This window comes from Rhodamnia argentea, chromosome 6, assembly GCF_020921035.1.
Source record: "Rhodamnia argentea isolate NSW1041297 chromosome 6, ASM2092103v1, whole genome shotgun sequence".
Taxonomy (NCBI): domain Eukaryota; kingdom Viridiplantae; phylum Streptophyta; class Magnoliopsida; order Myrtales; family Myrtaceae; genus Rhodamnia; species Rhodamnia argentea.
Genome location: NC_063155.1, coordinates 13,316,132 through 13,337,604, shown reverse-complemented (window position 1 = coordinate 13,337,604; position 21,473 = coordinate 13,316,132). Strand labels below are relative to the sequence as shown.

At 39.3% G+C, this 21,473-nt stretch overlaps 1 protein-coding gene across 2 annotated transcripts; it reads left to right on the top strand.

Annotated features, from left to right (window-relative positions):
• The first annotated feature begins 1,771 nt into the window (after positions 1 to 1,771).
• On the top strand, positions 1,772 to 21,299 carry LOC115726043 (jasmonate-induced oxygenase 4). Of its 2 annotated transcripts, XM_048280356.1 has the most exons (5): positions 1,772 to 1,786; positions 4,815 to 4,818; positions 18,017 to 18,531; positions 18,732 to 19,053; positions 20,605 to 21,299. In XM_048280356.1, exons 3-5 carry the CDS (start codon positions 18,026 to 18,028, stop codon positions 20,845 to 20,847), a joined length of 1,071 nt encoding a protein of 356 aa, XP_048136313.1. In that variant the 5' UTR covers positions 1,772 to 1,786; positions 4,815 to 4,818; positions 18,017 to 18,025; the 3' UTR covers positions 20,848 to 21,299. The 2 variants fall into 2 exon arrangements, with proteins under 2 accessions (XP_048136313.1, XP_048136314.1); XM_048280357.1 differs by lacking the exons at positions 1,772 to 1,786; positions 4,815 to 4,818; positions 20,605 to 21,299 and adding an exon at positions 19,754 to 20,597 and having other exon boundaries at positions 18,026 to 18,531; positions 18,732 to 19,122.
• Positions 21,300 to 21,473: the final 174 nt, after the last annotated feature.

Here is a 21,473-nt window from a genome sequence, read left to right as displayed (position 1 = left end):
CCATCCAACGTGGCGCAACCAGCTCTAACATGAATAATTTATAATAATATTTTAATATTTTTTTATTCATTTATTTATCTATTCTTTATATTTCCTTCTTTTAAGACCCCGGAGACTGGCCAAAGGCAAGTGCCAACGAGGTTCACTTTGTTGGCCTATGGTGAAGCTCGTCCTTGCTAGAAGGCTTAACCATTGTAGTTTTCACGCAATTGGTGGAATTTGAACAAGTGATTTCTAGCTTTTAAATTAAAAATCCCTTTACACTCCAGCCAATTACGTCAATTTTTGAGATTTTAATGGAGACGAATTAATGATATGTTTTCTTCATGTGGCTCGGATCATGTAGTAAAAAGTCCAAGAACGTGGTGACCCTTTTTGATAGGTGCATCAATGCTTTGGTGGTTATAAGTCTTAGACTAGTTAAATATTAAATCACACATTTTAGTATAATAGTTCGTGCTTTCCAAACAATTGGCAACGATCCCACAAATTTTTTATATGGTATCAGCGGTCCTTATTTTTAATCTCTCCAAGCCCTTTACTTACCTCTTTTGTTAGAACAGAAGAATATCTTTAATGATAGGCCAAAGTCTAGCTTACACAAAAGGAGGGGTGTCGGAATATTTAAATATTGAAGCGCGCTTTTGATCTAATAGGTTGAATTCTCAGAACAAGACACCATTGGTCCCACAAATTTGACAATAAGGCCTCCTAACTTTTTGGTCCTAAATCAAGAAGCTGCCGATGAAATTTCCAAGATGAGAAAATAGCCAGAGTTTCCCATGCCATGTAGCTTATCCATGAGTTATATCTTCAAGAGAAGATTTAAATGCAATCCTTACGAAAGAGCCCAATGAAATATATTACTTTGCAAGTTCCATGTCATGCGCTTTGAATATTCAAAAGCTCATCTTGTGGCAAACAACCAACGTGCCTGAGCTGTCGGAAGTTTCCACAATAACGAATTGATCTTCCATGCTCATCCATGGGGACGTATGGAAAAAGCTTTTATCACTTTGATGTTCAAACCTCTGTCTCTGTCTCTCTCTCTTTTTCCTTCCTCTTTGACCCGTTCAATCTCCTCGATCACGTATGCAGACTTTTGTTATATTTTCCCAGAAAAAAGATAGACCTTTGATTCTATTCAAACCTAATAGCTTACACAAGTCATTGATCAAAAGATCATGGTCCGCGAGAAAACATACGAGACCCGGCATATGTATTGAACGAATTCGTCTAACTTGTTAGTTGAGCGGCGAAGTTATAATTACGTATCACAGACAACAATAAAGAAAAGTAAAAATCAGTATAGGATCAACAAAATCACATTCAACTATGATCACGGCATGAGATTTTATGAGACCATTGTCAATAGTTCTAGAAACTTAAGCTTTTAGATGAATGCGTGATTTAATATATTTAATTACTCTAATACCCTCCCTCACGATTAGTCTGGTTTTTTATTTTTTTGCCTAGTAGTAAGAATGGAAATATTTCGTTAGGGGATCAAATTGGGGCCTAGAAAGATTTAAACTCAAAACCTCCTGCTCTAATACCATGTGAAATTTTGTGGGACCCCTATCAACTATTCTAAAAGCTTACAATTTTAGATAAATGCGTGGTTTAATAATCAACTGCTCGAACAAACGAGATCAAACTTTTTCTTCAAAGAATTTAGTCGGATCAAAGTCTACGAAATAACGAGATCAAGTTGGCGTATACTTCTATATATTCATAAGCCTTGCGAGAATTTTTCCAAACCGCACCTCTCTCTCTCTCTCTTAGAATTACCACCAAATTTCCTATCTCGTTTATGACATTCAAAGTTCAAAACACGTCGGTCAAAGTGACGGTTTGAAGTCATGAAAAAGTTGGACAGGGAGCAATATAAATACCTCAATGTCCCTTCCTCCTGAAGCATCAAAATTTGCTAATCAAACAAACCAATCCTAAGCTTTTCGCTTACCCCAGAGAGAGAGAGAGAGAGAGAGAGAGAGAGAGAGAGATGAAGTTCCAAAATGCAGTTGCCCTAGCCCTGGCACTTCTTTTGCTAGTGAACGTGCAATTGCACGAGGCTTCGAGAGGGTTAGACGAAGCAGACGTAGAGAAAGAAGAAGAAACATTACATTATATCAAGGAAGGTAACATGCTGTTGCAATCTCTGCAAAAGGGTCCAGTCCGACCTCCAGGGAACGGGTGTGCCTACACTTCCAAGGGAGGCGGGCCACCGTGCGTTAGCCACAAGAACTTTGCGGGCCACGCCGAGGCTCCACCGAACGCATACCCGGCTCCAGTGCTCCAATTTGGTGTAGCTTCCGACACTAGATGATTAATAGAAGGTCAAGAGCCAAAAGATTATACTACATCATTTTACTTCTTGCTGGATATTAAGTTGATGCATCTAAATTATTTTTGTGTATACGTACTTGTATACGCAATAGACATATTTTTTTTTTACCATAAGTTGTTTGTGGATGGATAATTCCTCCTCGCTACATAGCTGTTGTGTGATATGATGAAATAACAAAGTTGTAATCTCATTTTATTTTGATGAGATACTTAGTTGTGGATGTAACCACTGCTTCTATATATCGCTTCATAAATCTGTGAGATGGAGTCTCTTATGAGTAACATGATGGTACCCTCGTTGCCATGATTAAAATTTCATGATTGAGCAACAATACATCCTTTATTCTTTGCCCCTTTCGCCATCCTTGAAGTATTATTAAGAGCCGCAATTAAATCGAACATGGTTGCTCATGCGATCACTCCCCAACCACGTCGGTTTAGCTCGGGGCCTAGTTTGTTAAAGAACCAAACATCTACCAGAGAGGGTTATGTTATGATATTACCTGTAATGACCTCGACTCATTCTGCGTGGGCCAAACTCTTAAAAGGAACTCGAAGCAACCACACCATGCAATGACAATTCGGGGATGAATCTTACTTATGAAGAACACTACAAGGGCTCACTCGGCCGATATAAGACTTTGGGTGTCATAACGTATGGCCCCTTTGAATGGTGAAACAGAAGGCTCTTTTGTTGGAAAAATTGGAGTTTCAATCCTGTTGAGAACTGCTAACATTACAATAGAAAAAATGAATCTTCAAGGTGTGCAAATACTAACCTCAAGGTTAGGTTCTACCCTTCACAAAATGCAAAAGTGCTTTGTGACTTTTCAAGAGTTGACAGACCTTTCAAACAGTGTCAACTTCATTACATAAGAGAGAGAGAGAGAGAGCAAAGGAGTATCTTGCATGCACTTTTCAGCTAAAAGAAGAAATGAGCGGTATGACGGCCTGGATTCATCCACACCACCATTTAAAAAGGGGTGAAATTTTTTGGTGAGAAATTTCAAAATTTTAAAAAATTGATGTGAATCAATCCGGGCCGTTCGTTTTTTATTTGGACGGCATGGATCGATCATGTCACCCCTAACATTGCAAGCAATGTTAAGGGATGTAGTTCCTTATTTTTTGGCCAAAGCTCCCCGCAGAAGCTAAGAAATCACTAAAATGACCATCATGTAATCAGCGCTTGAAAGTCACTAACAGGTAACACGATACTAGCAAAGGCTAGAATAGCTCAAGAGAGGCCATTTGAGAGAAAAATTATGTGTCAACACCAGGATTTGACCAAAAGTCAACGTCGGCAAATGTTTGATTGAAGAATATACTTGGATCGTGCTATGTGAGAGCTTCCACCGATACCTAATTTGATGAAATCGGACGGATCGGATCTCCATAAATTGCAACATTTGTCCGTAATCATTCAATCACGAAATTATCAAGAAAATTAAGGTTATCACCGATTCGATGGTGAGATCATGAAGACATGATCGTAAGCTTTCCAATGCCTCGAGAATCACTTCAATCACAATTTTCTTGAGACAAATTTCGTAAGATTTTATCTCTTCTTGCCCATTAGGCCCATTTCGCGAAAATCGACAATCTCGACACATTTTCAGAAATCAGATAATGTAGCACTTGCCATGGTCACAATAATAGTGCCAATCGAACACTGGATCAGAGAGAAACGAGCAGTCAAATCCACGGTCAAAACTAAATTTTTTAACTTATAGAATGGGGAATCAACTTGCAACTACGACTATGCTTGGTGGACCAATTCGACCCTTTGAAGGGATCAGCCCTAACCGACCGTTTGAAGATATTTTGTGCCATTTCAAAGAGCTGAACTGATTATTTGAAGGAATTTTGCGCCTTTTCAAAAAACGGTGACCAGGAAAAAAAAAAAAGATACCAAGACTGAACCACCCGGTTTGATTTGGTTCTTGGGGGCATCGATTCGGGTCCCGATTTAAATATAAAAAAAAAAAGAGAAATTCATGATTTTTCGATCCGATTCTCGATTTCGGAGGAGGAACCGGACTGTGAGGACTAGATTGATTATTTTTTATTTGTTCTTTTTTAAATGTGACCGTAATAATCGATCACTCAAAGCACCATTGCCAATGGAATGCAGATCGTCAGGAGGAAGAAGAGGAACAAGACAGAGTAGCTTCAAGACACAAACAAAAAACAGAAATCAAATGGAAAAAAGACAGGTTTTTTTCAAATTTAATTATTTAAAAAAATATTTACAAAAATAATTTTTTTTAAAAAATTATTTACAAATTTGGGTCTCACTTGGCAATTGTGGGGGTGGGCCCCCAAGGGCCCGCTCGCCAGCCAGCAGCTGCCGAGCGGGGCGATAGCCCCCCCTCTCTCTCCCACCTCTCTCTTTGTGACACTCTTCCTCGCTCTCCGTGTGGCACCCTCCGTGTATGTTTGTGCCTCGAAAGGGAGGGGGCAACGCCCGCCGCCCTGACTTCGTTTGCGAAGCTGCCGAGCAAGAGTGGGGGCTCTCCTCTCCCCCGCATTTTGCGCACTGCAGCGTCGGGAGCTGCGAGCATGCAGATGCTTTACGTTTTGTGCCTACTCCCCTCTTCACTTCTTTAAATTCAATCTTCCTCTTGTTCTCTCATTTCTTCTCTCTTTCCAAAGGCTTTGTCACTCTCCCTCTCTTTCAAACGTTCTTCGTCCATATCAAAATGTTCTATCATTTCTTCTCTCTTTCAAACTCTCTCTCTCTCTCTCTCTTAGACGCTCTTACTGTCCTTCAAGTGCTCTCCCTTAGATACTTTTCTTTATAGTTAAGTATGAATTTTTATTTATATGTTGTTAGTACTACGTTTTTATGTTAATATTTAAATTAATTTGGTACTTTTTCTTCACAGTTTGAGCTCCTCATTCAAGACGTGCGCTCTCTCGATAATTTGAGGGAAATTTATTTTTCATTATTTTTTGCGGTTTCGTAAGTGTAGATTTATTTATGTGATTTTTATTTATATCTGAATCATCTATGTTACATATAGGTTATTAGTAATTTGTTTTAAATTTTTGTAAATGTAAATATTGTTTTAGGAGTTTAAAATGAATTTTTAGGAAAATAACTAAAAAAATGGTTATCATATAGATAATACGAGAAATGTGGGCCGCATTTGACCCGATTAAAAAAAAATCAATGAGATTAGGGCGAACTTTTTTATTTACCCTATCTCCAAGTATGCTATCGTGTTCTCCTTCATGGCTTTCTGTAGCAGCTCTATTTTAAAAAAAAAATTAACAGTTAGAGCCGTTATATAAAGCCATGAAGGAGAACAAGATAGCGTACTTGGAGACATGGAAAATAAAAAAATTTGGCCTAATCTCGTTAAATTTTTTTTGGACTCATTTTCGCAATTATGTCCATATTCATTTTTAGGTTATCATATGACTCGAGAATCGCAAGCCGAATTTGACCCAATCGAAAAAATAATTTTTTAAAATAATTTGAAAATTCGAATAATAAAAAAATTAAAAAATTAAAAATTGATTAAAAGCATAGAAAAGGAAAAAAATCGAAAAAATTCATTGACAATTCGAAAATTTCATTGCTGCAATGGCCATAATGAGCTGGCCATGAACTATTATGGATATTTGGCCCCCGATTTTAAAAAAATAACAATTTTGCCATTTTGGGAAAATCTCTCCCAAAAAAATGGGTAAAATTTCAAGAAATCCCGAAAAATAGTAAATGGCCACAATCAACTGGCCATGAACTATTATTGATATTTGGCCCCCGATTTTAAAGAAAATAACAATTTTGCCCTTCCGAGAAAATTTCTCCGGAAAAAATGGGTAAAATTTCGAGAAATCCCAAAAAATAGTAAATGGCCACAATCAACCGGCCATGGACTATTATTGATATTTGGCCCCCGAATTTAAAAAGAATAACAATTTTGCCCTTCCGGAAAAATCTCTTCCAAAAAAATGGGTAAAATTTCGAGAAATCCCGAAAAATAGTAAATGGCAAAATCAACTGGTCATGGACTATTATGATGGATATTTGGCCCCCAATTTTAAAAAAAATAACAATTTTGCCCTTATGGGAAAATCTCTCCCAAAAAAATGGGTAAAATTTCGAGAAATCTCGAAAAATAGGAAATGGCCACAATCAACTAGTCATGGACTATTATTGATATTTGGCCCCCGATTTTAAAGAAAATAACAATTTTGTCCTTCCGGGAAAATCTCTCTCGAAAAAATGGATAAAATTTCGAGAAATCTCGAAAAATAGTAAATGGCCACAATCAACTGGCCATGGACTATTATTGATATTTGGCCCCCGAATTTAAAAAGAATAATAATTTTGCCATTCTGGGAAAATCTCTTCCAAAAAAAAGGTAAAATTTCGAGAAATCCCGAAAAATAGTAAATGGCAAAATCAACTGGTCATGGACTATTATTATGGATATTTGGCCCCGATTTAAAAAAAAAAAACAATTTTGCCATTCCGGGAAAATCTCTCCAAAAAAAATGGGTAAAATTTCGAGAAATCCCGAAAAGTAGTAAATGGCCACAATCAATCGGCCATGGACTATTATTGATATTTGGCCCCCGATTTTAAAGAAAATAACAAATTTTCCCTTTTGGGAAAATATCTCCCGAAAAAATGGGTAAAATTTCGAGAAATCCCGAAAAATAGTAAATGGCCACAATCAACTGGCCATGGACTATTATTGAAATTTGGCCCCCGAATTTAAAAAGAATAACAATTTTGCCCTTTTGGGAAAATCTCTCCCAAAAAAATGGGTAAAATTTCGAGAAATCTCGAAAAATAATAAATTGCAAAATCAACTAGTCATGGACTATTATTGATATTTGGCCCCCCGATTTAAAAAAAAAATAACAATTTTGCCCTTTTGGGAAAATCTCTCCCAAAAAATGACTAAAATTTCGAGAAATCCTGAAAAATAGTAAATGGCCACAATCAACTGGCTAAATCCTTATTTCAGTAATTTGACTTTCCGTACTTTTGAAAATGATGATTTTTCCCTTTTTGACAAATTGGCTCCTAAATTTTTTTTATTTGCTCATGCACTTTGATCACACATTATCAAAGCCCTTTGGGCTATATAATACATTTATTTCATTTCATTTAATATATTAATTGTTATAACATTAATTTGTTAAGGTATTGGGGACAATGTTTACTGAATTGTATGTGCGAAATAATTTGCAATTTCTTTATTTAGCGAAATGCCATCCGCATTAGTTGCGATTGTATACTGGGAAGGTAGAATAGTGCAAAAAGAATATGGACATGATTACGAAGGCGAACAATCTATCATGTTCGAGTTTGCAAACATATCAACATTTGATGAGTTACGTGCTACGATAGAGAGTGCGTTGAATATAACACCCAACCAGTATATTCATAAGGCGATATATAGATTCCCGATTTTAACATCGAATTGTGTCATATACGACATCATGGAGGTGCGTGATGATGGTACCATTAGGATGATCAAGCAATTTGCACTTGAGATTGGTGCTACGGGATTTTTACAGTTTTATGCAACCATAATCGAACACCATAGCTGAACACCAAGTGATAAATGATTCAGGTGAGGAAGGTTGTAATATTGGTGAAAATGAAGTTGGTGTGCATAATCAAGACGTGGACCATTATCATAATGATGATAATGATGGAGATGATAGCGATGAAGAAGATGATGAATGGATAGACACTAATGACAGTGATGAGAAAGATATTGGAGATGACAATATGGAGGCTTGCTACAACACCCATTGTGTGACATCCTACTCCCGATAGATTCCAAATGGTCGGGTAGGATTGAAATGGTTGTAAAAGTTAACTGATGATGAGAGGACTCATGTCATTAGCATATCAATTAATTAGAGGAGATTGGATTAAATTAACTTATCTCATAAGATCGAGAACGTGAGGAAAGTATGCATAGAATTGATCGCATGTAGTAGGGACCGATATAGTGAAATATTTTGGGTTCGATGAGGTCCATTTTATAAGAAAGGTCCACGGAAAGGGTTCGAAGAAGTATAAAAAAAAATTTATTACTTTGATCAAGGTTGAGGATTTATGCTACATGAGATCACTGGAGACTTGACCTCCACCACATCCTGAGTTGGATTAATGTCCACATTACACTTAGACTTGGGAATATACGTGTAAACACCAGGAAGTCTTTCACTCATTTGCATGTAAACACATGGAAGAAAAAAAAAAAAATGTGTTACAGGAAGAAAGGCGAGGCAAGTGGAGGTGAGTTAGGTAACTAGGAAAGGATTATGGCAAGTGGCAAGGTTCTAATGCATGTTTAGTGAATGTTGGACAGCTGGTTAAATATTAAGAAAATCCATACATGCAAGGTGCCACTTGTCACATAAAATGTCCAATCTCACTTACCTCTATCACCTTATAAATAGCTAGACCAAGCTAATGAAGAGGTTCCTTTTTTTCTGGTTTTCCATCTGCATTCTCGTCGGACAATAGCTGTAGGTGAAGAGCTCAGGGCGGTCCAGTAGTGATAACAGGTGGGAGGACGCGGCGAACGGTGGATTACCTCAGGTAAAAAGGCAAGAAATCCTTCCAATTGACTCGTGTAGTCGTGATGTCCGTAAATTTGTTAGAATGTGGTCCTGATTTAGGTCTGCCCGCTATGTACACAGAATTGACAGCAAGGTATTTTTTTTGTCATAGTTGGTGTAGCTAGGAGAATACCAAAATAGGGTGTTGCAGAAAATTACGGACCAAGGAACCACGATGTTAGGGATGTGTTACGAGAGTGGCGTTAGCAATGAGGGAGGTCTCGTAAGATTGGCAGCCCTTAGTGAAATGGGAGCCCTTGTAATTAGAGGAATGAGAGAGGAAAAATGGCTTATCTTGTGAAATTATGTTCGATGTCTACTTGAAGTCCAACTCATGCAATTTTTAAATAAGTTCTTCCACAAACTGTTGTTGTCATGCTAAATATATTTAAGTGAAGATATGTTTGCAAACCGAGTATATGTACTGATGTGTCTAGGATTACTACTCTTATTAAAGATTGGATATTGGATAAGGTGGGATTTTGCTCGGTGATCTTGAATGGAATTCTGTACCCATTACGTAGCATGGTTAGTTTGTATTAGAGTGATATCGTCATGATTTTCATGCTTTATGACCTAATTCGTGGCACTTGTAGTATATTGACTTGATACTCTAAATACATCACTTAACAACGAGTACGAGGAATTGTTCATCGAAGTATTTCACGTCACTACATGTCATGGCATATCATGTGAACTCGCTATTGTGTTGGAAGTAAATATGAAGTGAATATGGGAAACCTTGAGCTATGTGCGGAGATTGCTTAAGCTGATGTTCGTGGAGCCTCGGAGTAGAGGGGACGCTTGAGCAAATTGCTATAACTGGTCCGTGGAGCCTCGGAGTAGAGGGGACACTTGAGCATGTGTGCTCGCATTGTTATAGCCATTGTCCGTGGAGCCTCAGAGTAGAGGATTGTAAAGTGAGTCAACTTCTGAATGACGGAGGTTGGCGTATCAAGTAAAATTCATGTTAAGCATGCATTGTTGCATATTATCCTTACCCATACGCACGCATTCAAAGTTGTAGTGTTAGTTTGACCTATGATACATGAGCTGGTCTTACTTGTGTTTAACTAAGAATTTTATCCAAACTGGTTTTAATTCTTTTTGTTTTACATAAGCTCATATCCCGTAACTCAAGACATATGATTTGGAGGCTCCAAGTTAGGTGCGATGCAATTGGACGTTTTTCTTGCTAAGCCTTGTGCTCACCCACGTTGTGGTTTAACTTTTCAGATTAGCTTCGATGGCGGCAGTCCCAGCTAGACGCTTTGGTGTCCCTGTAGATTTTATAGCTGAGTACTGCGACTTGGTACATCTAGATGTTCCTCACATTAGGCTTGTTATGTACAAATCTACGCTTTGGGTAGATGAGGGAGCCCCCCATGGTGTAGTACCGCATCGTTGGTATGCATTATATATACGTGTAGGGGAGCATCTAGTCAAACCCTTTCCCGAGCATATCTTTGATGCGCCCTCGGAGCCGATTGTGCCAACACCTGTTCAGCCTATTCCATCTCCCGAGCCATTTGTGGAGGAGGAGCCTACTGAGGAGGAGCTGATCATGACCGACCCATCAAAGGACTGAGGATTTGGAGTTTGACATACTGACTCATTTTTGGAGTTCGGCGACTTTTGTTTATAGGGCAGGAGTAGATACCTTATGCCATCCCGGACATGCCGACTAACTCATGATACTAGTATTCATGTGTGTAAATATACGAATATGTACGTGATCTTTTGTTACATAACTATAGTGATGGTATTCTGTTAGGGACCCTACATGTCCTAAACTTTATATAAATATATATAAATATATATTATGCTGAGCTTATCTTCATTATAGTTTCGGTTGGTAGTGCTTTATTTTTAGTAAAATGCATGTGCTCTTGTTCTATTAATTTATTAACACAAACCAGGCCTTTAATCGGTAGAAGTGACGACTTGGGACGTCACACATTGTAGTAATCCTATATTGTCGTTGGTACATCCACTGCCATATTCAGAGATCTACTTTGATATGATGCAAGTCGATACAAGAGCCAAGCTGAAGCGTATGTTATTTGATCCATCAAAAGAATTTGATGTTGGCATGTTATTTCCATTACGGGACACATTATAGTTGGCTGCGAAAGAGTACTCTCTAATAAGAAATCATCACTTTCGCAGCGATGTCACAAATAAGTCCCAATATGTGATAAGGTGTGGTAATCGGAATGGGCCATGTGATTGGAGGCTCCGCGCGTCTAATAAAACGAATACCCTATTTTAGAAATAGTTAAGTACAATGGGCCATACACATGTAGTCATCCTCAAATGTCACGGGATCATCGACAACTTGATCAGAGATACATATGCGGCCGGATAAAAGCAATGGTCACCACCCAACCAAATATCAGAATCAAGGCATTAATGGCGAAGATTCAAGACAAGCCGCACTTCGAACCTACTTACCAGAAAATCCGGGCAGCTAAACAAATAGCGATTGTTGAAGCTTTTGGAAGATGGGATGAATCGTACGGTATGTTAAGAAAGTTTATGAACAAAATGATAGTAAGGAATCTAGGTTCTCATTTTGTGATCGATGATCACATAAACATAGATGAAAGCTGCACCATTTTCAACCGGATGTTTTGGACCTTCAAGCGGACGATTGAAGGCTTCGCAAGTTGTCGGCCTGTGATAATTGTTGATGGTACTCATTTGTACGGAAAATACCGAGGAACACTCCTTGTAGCAGCGTCACTTGATGGCAACAACTATATATTTCCGTTGGCATTTGCTATAGTCGATCGGGAAGATATTGATAATTGGACTTGGTTTATGACTCACTTGCGGACATGTATCACTAGTAGGGACAATATTTGTGTAATATCATACGGACATATGGGGATTAAAAGAGCAATGGAGACAACGGGGTGGCGTCCTCCATATGGCCACCACAGATATTGCGTTCGTCATTTTGTAAGCAACTATAACAAACAATTCAAAAATGCCGAAGGCAAAGCCCTTATTGAAGCGACGGGTGAATTTGAAAATTTTAAAATTTGAGGAAAATACGTATTCACAATATTTAAGAATGAAGTACTAATTATTATTGTAATATACGGATGACGCGAATCAACAGCAAAAGTTCAATCGTATCATGAACGAAATTAGGGGTATGGATGCACGCACGGCTACATGGTGTGACCAGATTCCAAGGGATATATGAACGAAGTCTTATGATAGAGGGAGAAGATATTGAGCGATGACAACAAATTTAGTTGAATCGATCAATGGCATGCTGAAGGGTTATCGTGGTACGCCAATAAAAGCTATGATGGAGAAGATATTCTATCAATTGGTCTACTATTTTGATACAAGAAAAACAATGTACAGGATGCAGAAGGACCAAGAACATGTATTTACACATTTTGCTAGTCGGACGCTCGGGGAAAACGGTTAACGTTCAAATAGGCACAAAGTTACATGTTTCGACTACGATGAAGGGATTTTCGAAGTTAAAAATGGACGTGACAGATCAAAAGGATCAGGGGGCCATAAACAGATAGTGCGCCTTGTCTTGCGAACGTACACATGTGAAAAATTTCAAGAGATTAAAATTTCATGTTCCCATGTAATTGCAGCATATCAAGCATATGGAATTGATTGCGAGCCGTACGTAGATGAGTGCTACACGCTGGATAAAACTCTTCAATGCTATGAGTATATGTTTTATCCGATGGGGCATATTGAGTACGGGTCCGAACCCGATGCACTACCATTAATGCTAAACCCGAGACTCATTAGGAAGAAAGGAAGACCCCGTGCATCACGTATACGTAATGAAATGGACTGGAGGACGCCGAGTAGTAGCAATTCTCGTATCTATTGCACGATATGTGGGAAATCGGGGCATAACAGGAGTACTTGTGCACACACGTCGTGTGACATTCCGAATTTCGACCGCAACTCTCGATAAAAGGCTGAGTGAATTGAGATGAGTTATGTTCGGTTATAGAATGTAGTCATGGATAGGACGACTTGACTTATTGATGCATTTAATACTCGATCTTGGAGCCTTAATATTCGATGATTAGTTGCATCCTAACATTCTATAGACTTGTCAATCTATGTTGCTTGAAATGCTATAGTATGAAGCGTAGTTCCACTTGTATATTAATCCTTGAATAGTTGTCGATGCATCGTCGCTTGGTTACTAATGGTTGTATATGGCGCATTTTAGAATTGTTTAGAAGTACTATTGGCCTAGTAACTGTTTAGGGTAGACTTATTAAGATGAAATCTCACCCCGCCGTGGTACGACCTTTTTCAGACCCTAACCTCTAGCTATGCCGCCAAAGCGTTTTGGGGTACCGATGGATATTAACACGATTATCACTGAGTACCTAGTAGGCGAGGATAAGGCCTACATTAGGAAGGGAAGCATAGTCTGGATCGATGAAGGGGGCGATTACTAGAACCCCCATACCTTTGAAGCTTGGTTCTATAGAGAGGAAGAAGCAGAACATGGACCGCTTAAGACTTATGATATACCTACCGATATTATTCCGGGCTGGTTTAGTGCAACTCCCCCGACAGGTGAAGTGTTCGACCTTGAGCCGAAGCCCGAAGGGGAGCGGTTGGAGTCCCCCAAACCCCTTGGAGATGATGAGATCGTCAAGCCCTCTAATGCAAACATCGCGCCCGGAGAACCTTCCGAGTCCGAGCCTGAGATGGAGGACGAGTTGGAGGCCCTACTGAACGTCGAGTCCGACCACGATGAGGCTGAAGACCGAGATGCTTCTACGGACTACGACCCCATAGCTGATGAGGACTTATCTGAGGATAGTGGGCCTGACCTCTAGATGTAGCTATATATCTACCTTTTGATGCCCTCGTAGGATTAGGGGTATTTTGGACCCGTCTGTGGGATTCCTTTTGGTAGTCTTTTGTTGTAAGCTTCGAACCCCATACTACCGTATCCATTTTCTTTGAACTCGTTGTGTAATTTGGTTTTCATTTATGTGATATTTGTTTTTATGATATCCTAGGTCATCTTGCTTCATTGTATTCGGGTTTTGTTTATGCGTCCGCATGTGCATTTCATTTCGCGATTACGTAATACATCATACATTAGCAAACTTACGTGAATTATGTAAATTACCTATACTGAATAATGTGTACCCTTTTATATATTAATTTATTGTGATGTTATAATATCACGGTTGCATGATATTTATTCATTTATTCTGTTCCATATATACATTAGATATGTTAATTTGATGATGGAGATAATATCACAATTGTAAATATAGCACAAAGGACTCATATTCAGCCGGGACCTCGGGATGATTCACTACTTACACAACAAGCCCGACATAGATCGGAGACCATATGAAACGCTCGGGTAATTGAGAAATTTAGTAGTTCATCTGTCATTCGTAACACTATATCAAAATTGCTACTAACAGTTCATATCACATTTCACGGGTAGATCAAAATGCACTCCTTAGATGTCGGCGATCCATGTTGCACGTGGATGAATTTGATCCACGCATACTCCCGTATCTTCAAGCTTTGAGATTTTATGGAGTTTATATGATGGGCTATTTTCAGTTAGATTGGCATTTGATTATTGTGTTGGTCGAGTGGTGGAGACTCGAGACTCACACATTTCATATGTCGGAAGATGAATATACGATCACGCTTGAGGATATAGCGGTGTTCATAGGACTTCCCATAGATGGACGTGCGATTCTTGGCCGTGCTGATTTCAATTGGGGCACTCTCCGTGATGATCCACTTGGTGCTCGCCCACCTAATTTGCGTGGGACGCAGATAAACTTAGGATGGCTAAGGTAACACTTTGATGATCTGCCTCCGGATGCCGATGACGTCATTATAGTACAACATGCCAGGGCATTCATTCTCCGTCTAATTGAAGGGTGTATTTTTTCGAATAAATCAAGGGCACGGGTTAGTTTGCTATTTCTTCCACTGGCGGCGGACCTCAACAACCATACGCAGTACGGTTGGGGTTCAGCAGAGCTTGCATAGTTATATCCGGAGCTATGTAGTGCAACCGATCTATCAAAACATCAAATTGGGAGTGCCCTACATGTATTGCAAATTTAGGCATGCGAGCACTTTAGATGTGTCCCCTCATCCCCGGCGGATTGTGATCCTTTAGAAGATGCACCTCTCGGTAGTCGATAAGTGATTTATTATTTTTTTAGTTCGTGAGTCATTAATTCTTTCCAGTGCGTATAATATATGAAAATCTCTTCTTCTTTTTTTGTTTATGCGGCCGGAGTCAATGCCTATTGACAACAGAGGTTCCCATACATACGTTGACACATTTGCGCTATCAACTTGATAAAATGGGATTATAAGACGTAAGTAATGATAGCAATCAACAAGTTTAATATAATTTTAGCTTATAAATTAAATGTTGATTTAATTTTTTATTTTTTATTACGATACTAGATTATTTGGCAACCCTACCCCAATGACATTCTGGAGGCTCTACCATATTACTGCCGGTAGAGACAAGATAGTTGGAGGACTCGTGTCCCACTCATCCATTCTTGGATAGTTGAGTGACATTATCCGGACCGAGTACTTCATCAATTCGGTATGCAGCAGCCAATACCTGCTCATCCGCGTGATCATGCGGCATTGCATGATATTGAATTAAGGCCAGTTGGGAATGATTGGGTAGGTAAACACATACGGTGGATTGATATGTGAGATCGTCGTATCAATTACATAGTCAATGTTGATCATGCAACAGAGGCACTTCACTATCATTCATGATATATGGAGTGGTACCGTAAACATACCCAGAGGTGAGTTTCTATTTCGGGGGCTGCAATGGGTGTAACGGTTCGTGCAAATACTTTCAATTTAATTCATTAATTATTTTTTAGTAACATGATTTATTATCATTTCATAACTTTTGTTAATTTTGATATCATTATCAAGGTGATGGCGTCGAACAAATATTACATATAATAGATAACGTCAATCTATCTCGCCATTCCTGGGCGGGTGTGGGGAATATAGCTAGGGCAATGTTATACACTTAGAATGAGAAAAGACGGCTAACAATGATGAAACCGCCCCAACCAGCAACTACAGAAGCACCCGTTGAGCCGTAGGATAATGATCCACCCGAGACTGTTCAGCCAATCCGGAGGACTACTCGAGCTCATCCAGTTGGTGATGTTGTCCCCTACCTCTTGGATTATCATATGACAGATTTCACTCCGAGGTTCACTCCAAAGTTTGGCCGCTTAGATTTCACTCAAGGGTTCACTCCAGCATTTGGCCGCTCAAATTTCAATGTGAGGTTCGCACGGTTTGTAGGCCCATCTTACGGGGGATCCGCTTTTCAATTTCCCAACAATTTATCGCCGTAGACTCCGGCTACTTTTGCTGAGCCTCATGGATCCGATTTCTCTTCTTTTTTCCAACACCCTCTTACAGTAGGATATGTAGCATCCGGACGCGGCATATTTACGGAAGATATGCCTTCGTCATCTACACATCCTACTCATCCGGATTTTCGTCCTCCACATCGGTACAATACTAGACTTGCCGAACAACGGAGACGACTTGATTGCGGAACAGGAGGTCATAGAGGAGGACAACATCATTAGTATATGTAATTACGGTTGACGATTGTTATATATTATGAAAATCTCATTTTTTTATATATCTTACCAATTTTATTTTATGAATATTCTTAATTAATTACATAATTATAACATTATTTATTAATTATCGATCTTAATAAATTTTTACATTAATTATTACTAATTATGTTATTATAAAGATAAGCTTCACAAGAAAAAATTTATAAATTAAATAACTATTATAAGTGTCAATAATTATAAAAAAAATGAAATTAAAAAAAAATTTGCGTTGGGTCCCCAGCCCACCCGCTCGGCAATAGTATTGCCGAGCGAGACCCAAATTTGTAAATGATTTTTAAAAAAAATATTTTTGTAAATAATTTTTTTAAAAATATTTTTGTAAATATATTTAAAAAAAATTAAATTAGAAAAAACCCGAAAAAGACAATTTGATAAAAAAAAATGGAAAAAAGACAAGATTGATAAAAAAAAAAATGTAACAAAACAAAAGCACAAACATCGCTCAAAAAAGGCGGTGATACATCTTTCAACACAGATGCATACAACCAAAGAGAAGAACACCGAAAATTGCATATTTATTGGAGATCTCCACCGCTTCCATTGGACCTTTGGGGAATCGGATTGAATCGGTCGGTCCGGTTTTAGGACCATTTGGTCCGGTTCCCGATCCCAGAAATTGAAAATCGCTCTTTACGGGCCGATTTTCGATTTATGGATGGGATCGGATCGTATCGAGAAACGATTACCCCTACTTTCAAAGAGTTGGGTTCCCCAAAAATCACAATAAATTTTTATAAATAGGGGCTCATTTTGCCATTCTTTTTTATCCGAGAGCAAGCAAATTCCTCACTTGCTCCTTTTTTTGAAATTATAATCTTGAGCTTCTACTAACTTGGTTTTTCTAGGTTCCTAAAGGGATCCTGGCGACACGAGGAAAATTGGAGAAGCATTCGGAGCGTCGGGCGAGGAAACAGAGCCTCAACCCCTTCCTTTGAGATTGATCATTGTACCGTTAAACTCAGCCTAGAAATCATATGAAGCGAAACTATTCGTGAAATGAAATATACTACTGATTTTCAAGGAAGGCCTGGCCAGCATAACAATATTTGTGTGGATGTAAGGGTAATAATATATTGTGGGCTACAAATTCTTGAAGAAACATACCTCGTAATAACTTCTAATTATTTGTTATTTTTTTTATGACCCAAATAGACTGTTAATCTCGCAATAAATTAAAGACTGTCCTGTAATCATTTTCTCTCTCATGAATATACATACGACAAATGAATATCATATCATTTGTGCAGTTGCCTCAACTTTATGACAAGAAAAAATCAAAATATTTAAAGAGAGAAGAGAACAGATGAGATCACGCGTGATCAATACAAATTCCCACATATTGTCATGCCGACCTTGTACAGAAGCAAAGCATGGCGTCAATGGCGGCAGTGGAGAAATCAACCGCCGCGAGTGTCCAAACCATCGCCCAGTCCAACCCGCCCCAAGTCCCTCCCCAGTACATCCAACCCCCTCAAACCCGACCCTTTTGCTCCTCCGCTCGCGCCCCCGCCGCCAACATTCCCGCAATCGACCTGTCCGGACTCGATCCGACCCACCGGGACCGGGTCCGGGTCCGGGCCCAGATCGGGCGGGCTTGCAGGGACTGGGGGGCCTTCCACGTCACCAACCACGGAGTCCCCAGCTCTCTCCTCGACCGCGCTCGCGCCGTGGGCTCGTCCTTCTTCGGGGATTCCTCCATGGACGAGAAGCTCGCGTACGCTTGCGACCCGAGCTCCTCTGCCACGGAGGGATACGGAAGCCGGATGCTCGAGAACGACGACTCGGTATTGGACTGGAGGGACTACTTCGATCACCACACTCTGCCTCTCTCTCGTCGCGACCCCTCTCGCTGGCCCAGTTCGCCTCCTGATTACAGGTTCTTGATATTGTTTTCTAATTCTATATGTTTTGAGTGAGTTTGATTTTGTCGATTGTTGGTAAAGGGTTCGGTCTAAGAAGGAAATCTTGTGAAATTTTTGTCGTTCGGTGTTGTAATTTGAGGACTGATTATTGATGGAGTAAAGTAGCAAGTGTTGAAAATTGAGGGGTTGCTTTGGTTTATATTTGTTTGAGCAGAGAAGTTATGGCTGAGTACAGTGATCGAATGGGGTTGCTGGCGAAGCAGCTACTAGGCCTAATTTCGGAAAGTTTGGGATTGCCAACTTTGTGCATCGAGCATGCGGTGGGGGAGTTCTACCAGAACATTACAATTAGCTATTACCCTCCGTGCCCGCAACCAGACCTGACTCTTGGTCTGCAAGCACACTCCGATATGGGCGCGATCACCCTTTTGATCCAGGATGATGTTGGGGGACTTCAGGTTTTGAAGGATGGGGAATGGGTCACAGTCGAGCCGTTGTCAGACGCCATTGTTGTCCTTTTGGCTGATCAAACTGAGGTTTTTACCGTTTCTCTTGGATTCTTGTTGTCAATGCGTTGCTTGATTATCCATGCTGTTTTAAAGAATCTAAAGCATTGATTCAAGAGCAACACACGATGAAATTCAAGCTCGTTGACTTGTGTTGTCATTTGTTATAGGCACTGTAGATGCTTGTTACTTTTGTACCAATTGATGGTCTTAACCAATCTGCGTTGTTCTTTTACTTCATTCTAGCATGCCACGTTTGCCGGAGTCTGGACTCTGAATTCAAGCCCTATCATTCTCCTTTAACAAGAGGAGTTGATAAATGTTAAGTGGGGAGGGTTAGTTCAGTTTGATTCCCTATTTGCTGTAAAAATATTTTGTCATGTCAAAGTCCTTGGGGCAAGAGAAACTGGGAAGAAATGTTTTTTCAGGAGTAATCACAATTAAAACTACTGATTTATTAAACCGCACACTCTGGTTCATGTGTTCATGTTATATGTAAATCATCTCTTCCACATCTCGACACATTTCCTATTTCTTTTTTCCGTCAGCAAGTGCACTACTGATTATTCGACCGCTATGTTTAGCATATCAGCTAATGTTTGCTGGACTTATTTTTCAATTGCACTATAGTTACATTGCCCATTGACTTTGAACCAGAATTATTTGTTATCAAATCTAGATTAATGCTCTGCCTGTAATTGATATTCTATCGGTTTTTATGTTTTCTATGCTAAAATCAGCATAATCTTCTTGCTTAGTGCTTACATGTATCTTTCGGTTCATATTGATGAATTGATGTTGGAGTTTCATGATCAGGGCAAATCATTATTGTCAAGTAGAGGCATTTAAATACTTTTTGACAAGATGCAAATTCAGAAACTTCTTATTCTTTTCAAACTGCTTAAGAAGAAAATAAATTTTTAAGTGCTTCTTTCTAGTCTTCCAAAACTTTCTAACTGCTGTTCCAAAGGTGCAGCGAATGCTTGCTTCCTTAGCATTTGCTTGATGATTCAATTGCTTGTCGAATAAAGTTAGTGGTCTAGGTAACTTTCGGTACCTTTAAAGATAGCATCCATTTACACTTGTCAAAAAAAGCAAAAAGAATGATTGAATCCTGTTACACTGTGTTACCCGATTGGTTTGGGGAGTCTGAAACTTGAATACACTATTATTGACATTGTTCTCCCAAAAAAGATGGGGTTATCTTTTGCCTTTAGTTATGGAGTATTTTATATCAAAGAGGTAGCTACATTACTTATGCTGTCCTCATTGGTTACTATGAAGACATGAGAGGATGGATACTCCGCCAGATAAAGCAAGTTTCTCCCAAATTTATGGTTTGTATATGCATATATGAAGCTGTTTTATTGTGATAAGTTGCTCTTTCATGCATCCCTTCAGTTTAGTACATTATCATTAGTTGGTGTGTGTATGACATCTTTTGTTACCGATTCCTGAGTTGTACCCAGTGATTTAGCTCACAATAACACAACCCAATAAAACGACTATTGATACCTGAGTTTATTACCCAAGATTTCAATTCATTCCTTGGACTTCTGATTGGATTGTCTTTTATTTCAGATTATGACCAATGGAATCTATAGGAGTGCAGAACATCGGGCAATAACAAATGCGAGCAGGGCACGGCTTTCAATTGCAACATTTCATGATCCTTCGAAGGCAAGGAAGATATCTCCTGTTTCCGAGCTCATCAGCGACTCTTCCCCTCCCCGATATCGCGAAGTTGTATATGGGGACTATGTGTCTTCATGGTATACCAAGGGACCGGAGGGGAAACGGAATATAGACGCACTTCTGCTCTAAGTCTCACCTTATGGAAGAGCCCCAAAAATTACGAGGGATGTGAATAAAAGAAAAGATGGCTTTGACAAGGCCACCAATTGGTCACTACTTCGTCATATGTCCACGAGCAGCTTTTGAGAATTGGAACTACTGACCAAGTAGACAGCAAGAGCGATGAAACAATATGCGTCGCTCCCCTCGAAGGTTCACTTCGCCCTTGGTTTTCAATGTTCTTTTCAAAATGAGTATGTTCAATTGACTAGACACCTTCTGAAAACCAACATTATACTCAGGTGTTAGCGCAGATGACGATTCTATTTCAATTATGAAATTCAAGCTGTGGAAGACCAACAATAAAACTTCTGTCATGTGCCATTATTGTTAGCTTAGGTGGTATGGTCGATACACATTGTCAAACTTTGGCCGAGATGTGAATGTCACCAAGATAACATGTCTCCTTTTATTAGCTTGCAGTTCTTTTTCATTGCCTGCAGTCTCGCGATGTGATGTCAAATGTTAGGTGGCGTCCCGCGGATTTTGAAGTAGGCTTTTGACATCCTTGACTCTGAGAAGCTAGGGGGAGTGTCCCAAGTTTTGGTTAGCGCAGCATTGTAAGGACTTGTGTCTTCCTGTCTATCCTTTCATTA

Bases quoted from the DNA above. Each gene is read 5' to 3' on its own strand.
- LOC115726043 (XM_048280356.1), top strand. From the start codon at position 18,026: ATGGCGTCAATGGCGGCAGTGGAGAAATCAACCGCCGCGAGTGTCCAA. The intron at 18,532-18,731 runs GTTCTTGATATT...TTGTTTGAGCAG, and splicing joins AGTTCGCCTCCTGATTACAG to AGAAGTTATGGCTGAGTACA. The intron at 19,054-20,604 runs GTTTTTACCGTT...CTTTTATTTCAG, and splicing joins TTTTGGCTGATCAAACTGAG to ATTATGACCAATGGAATCTA.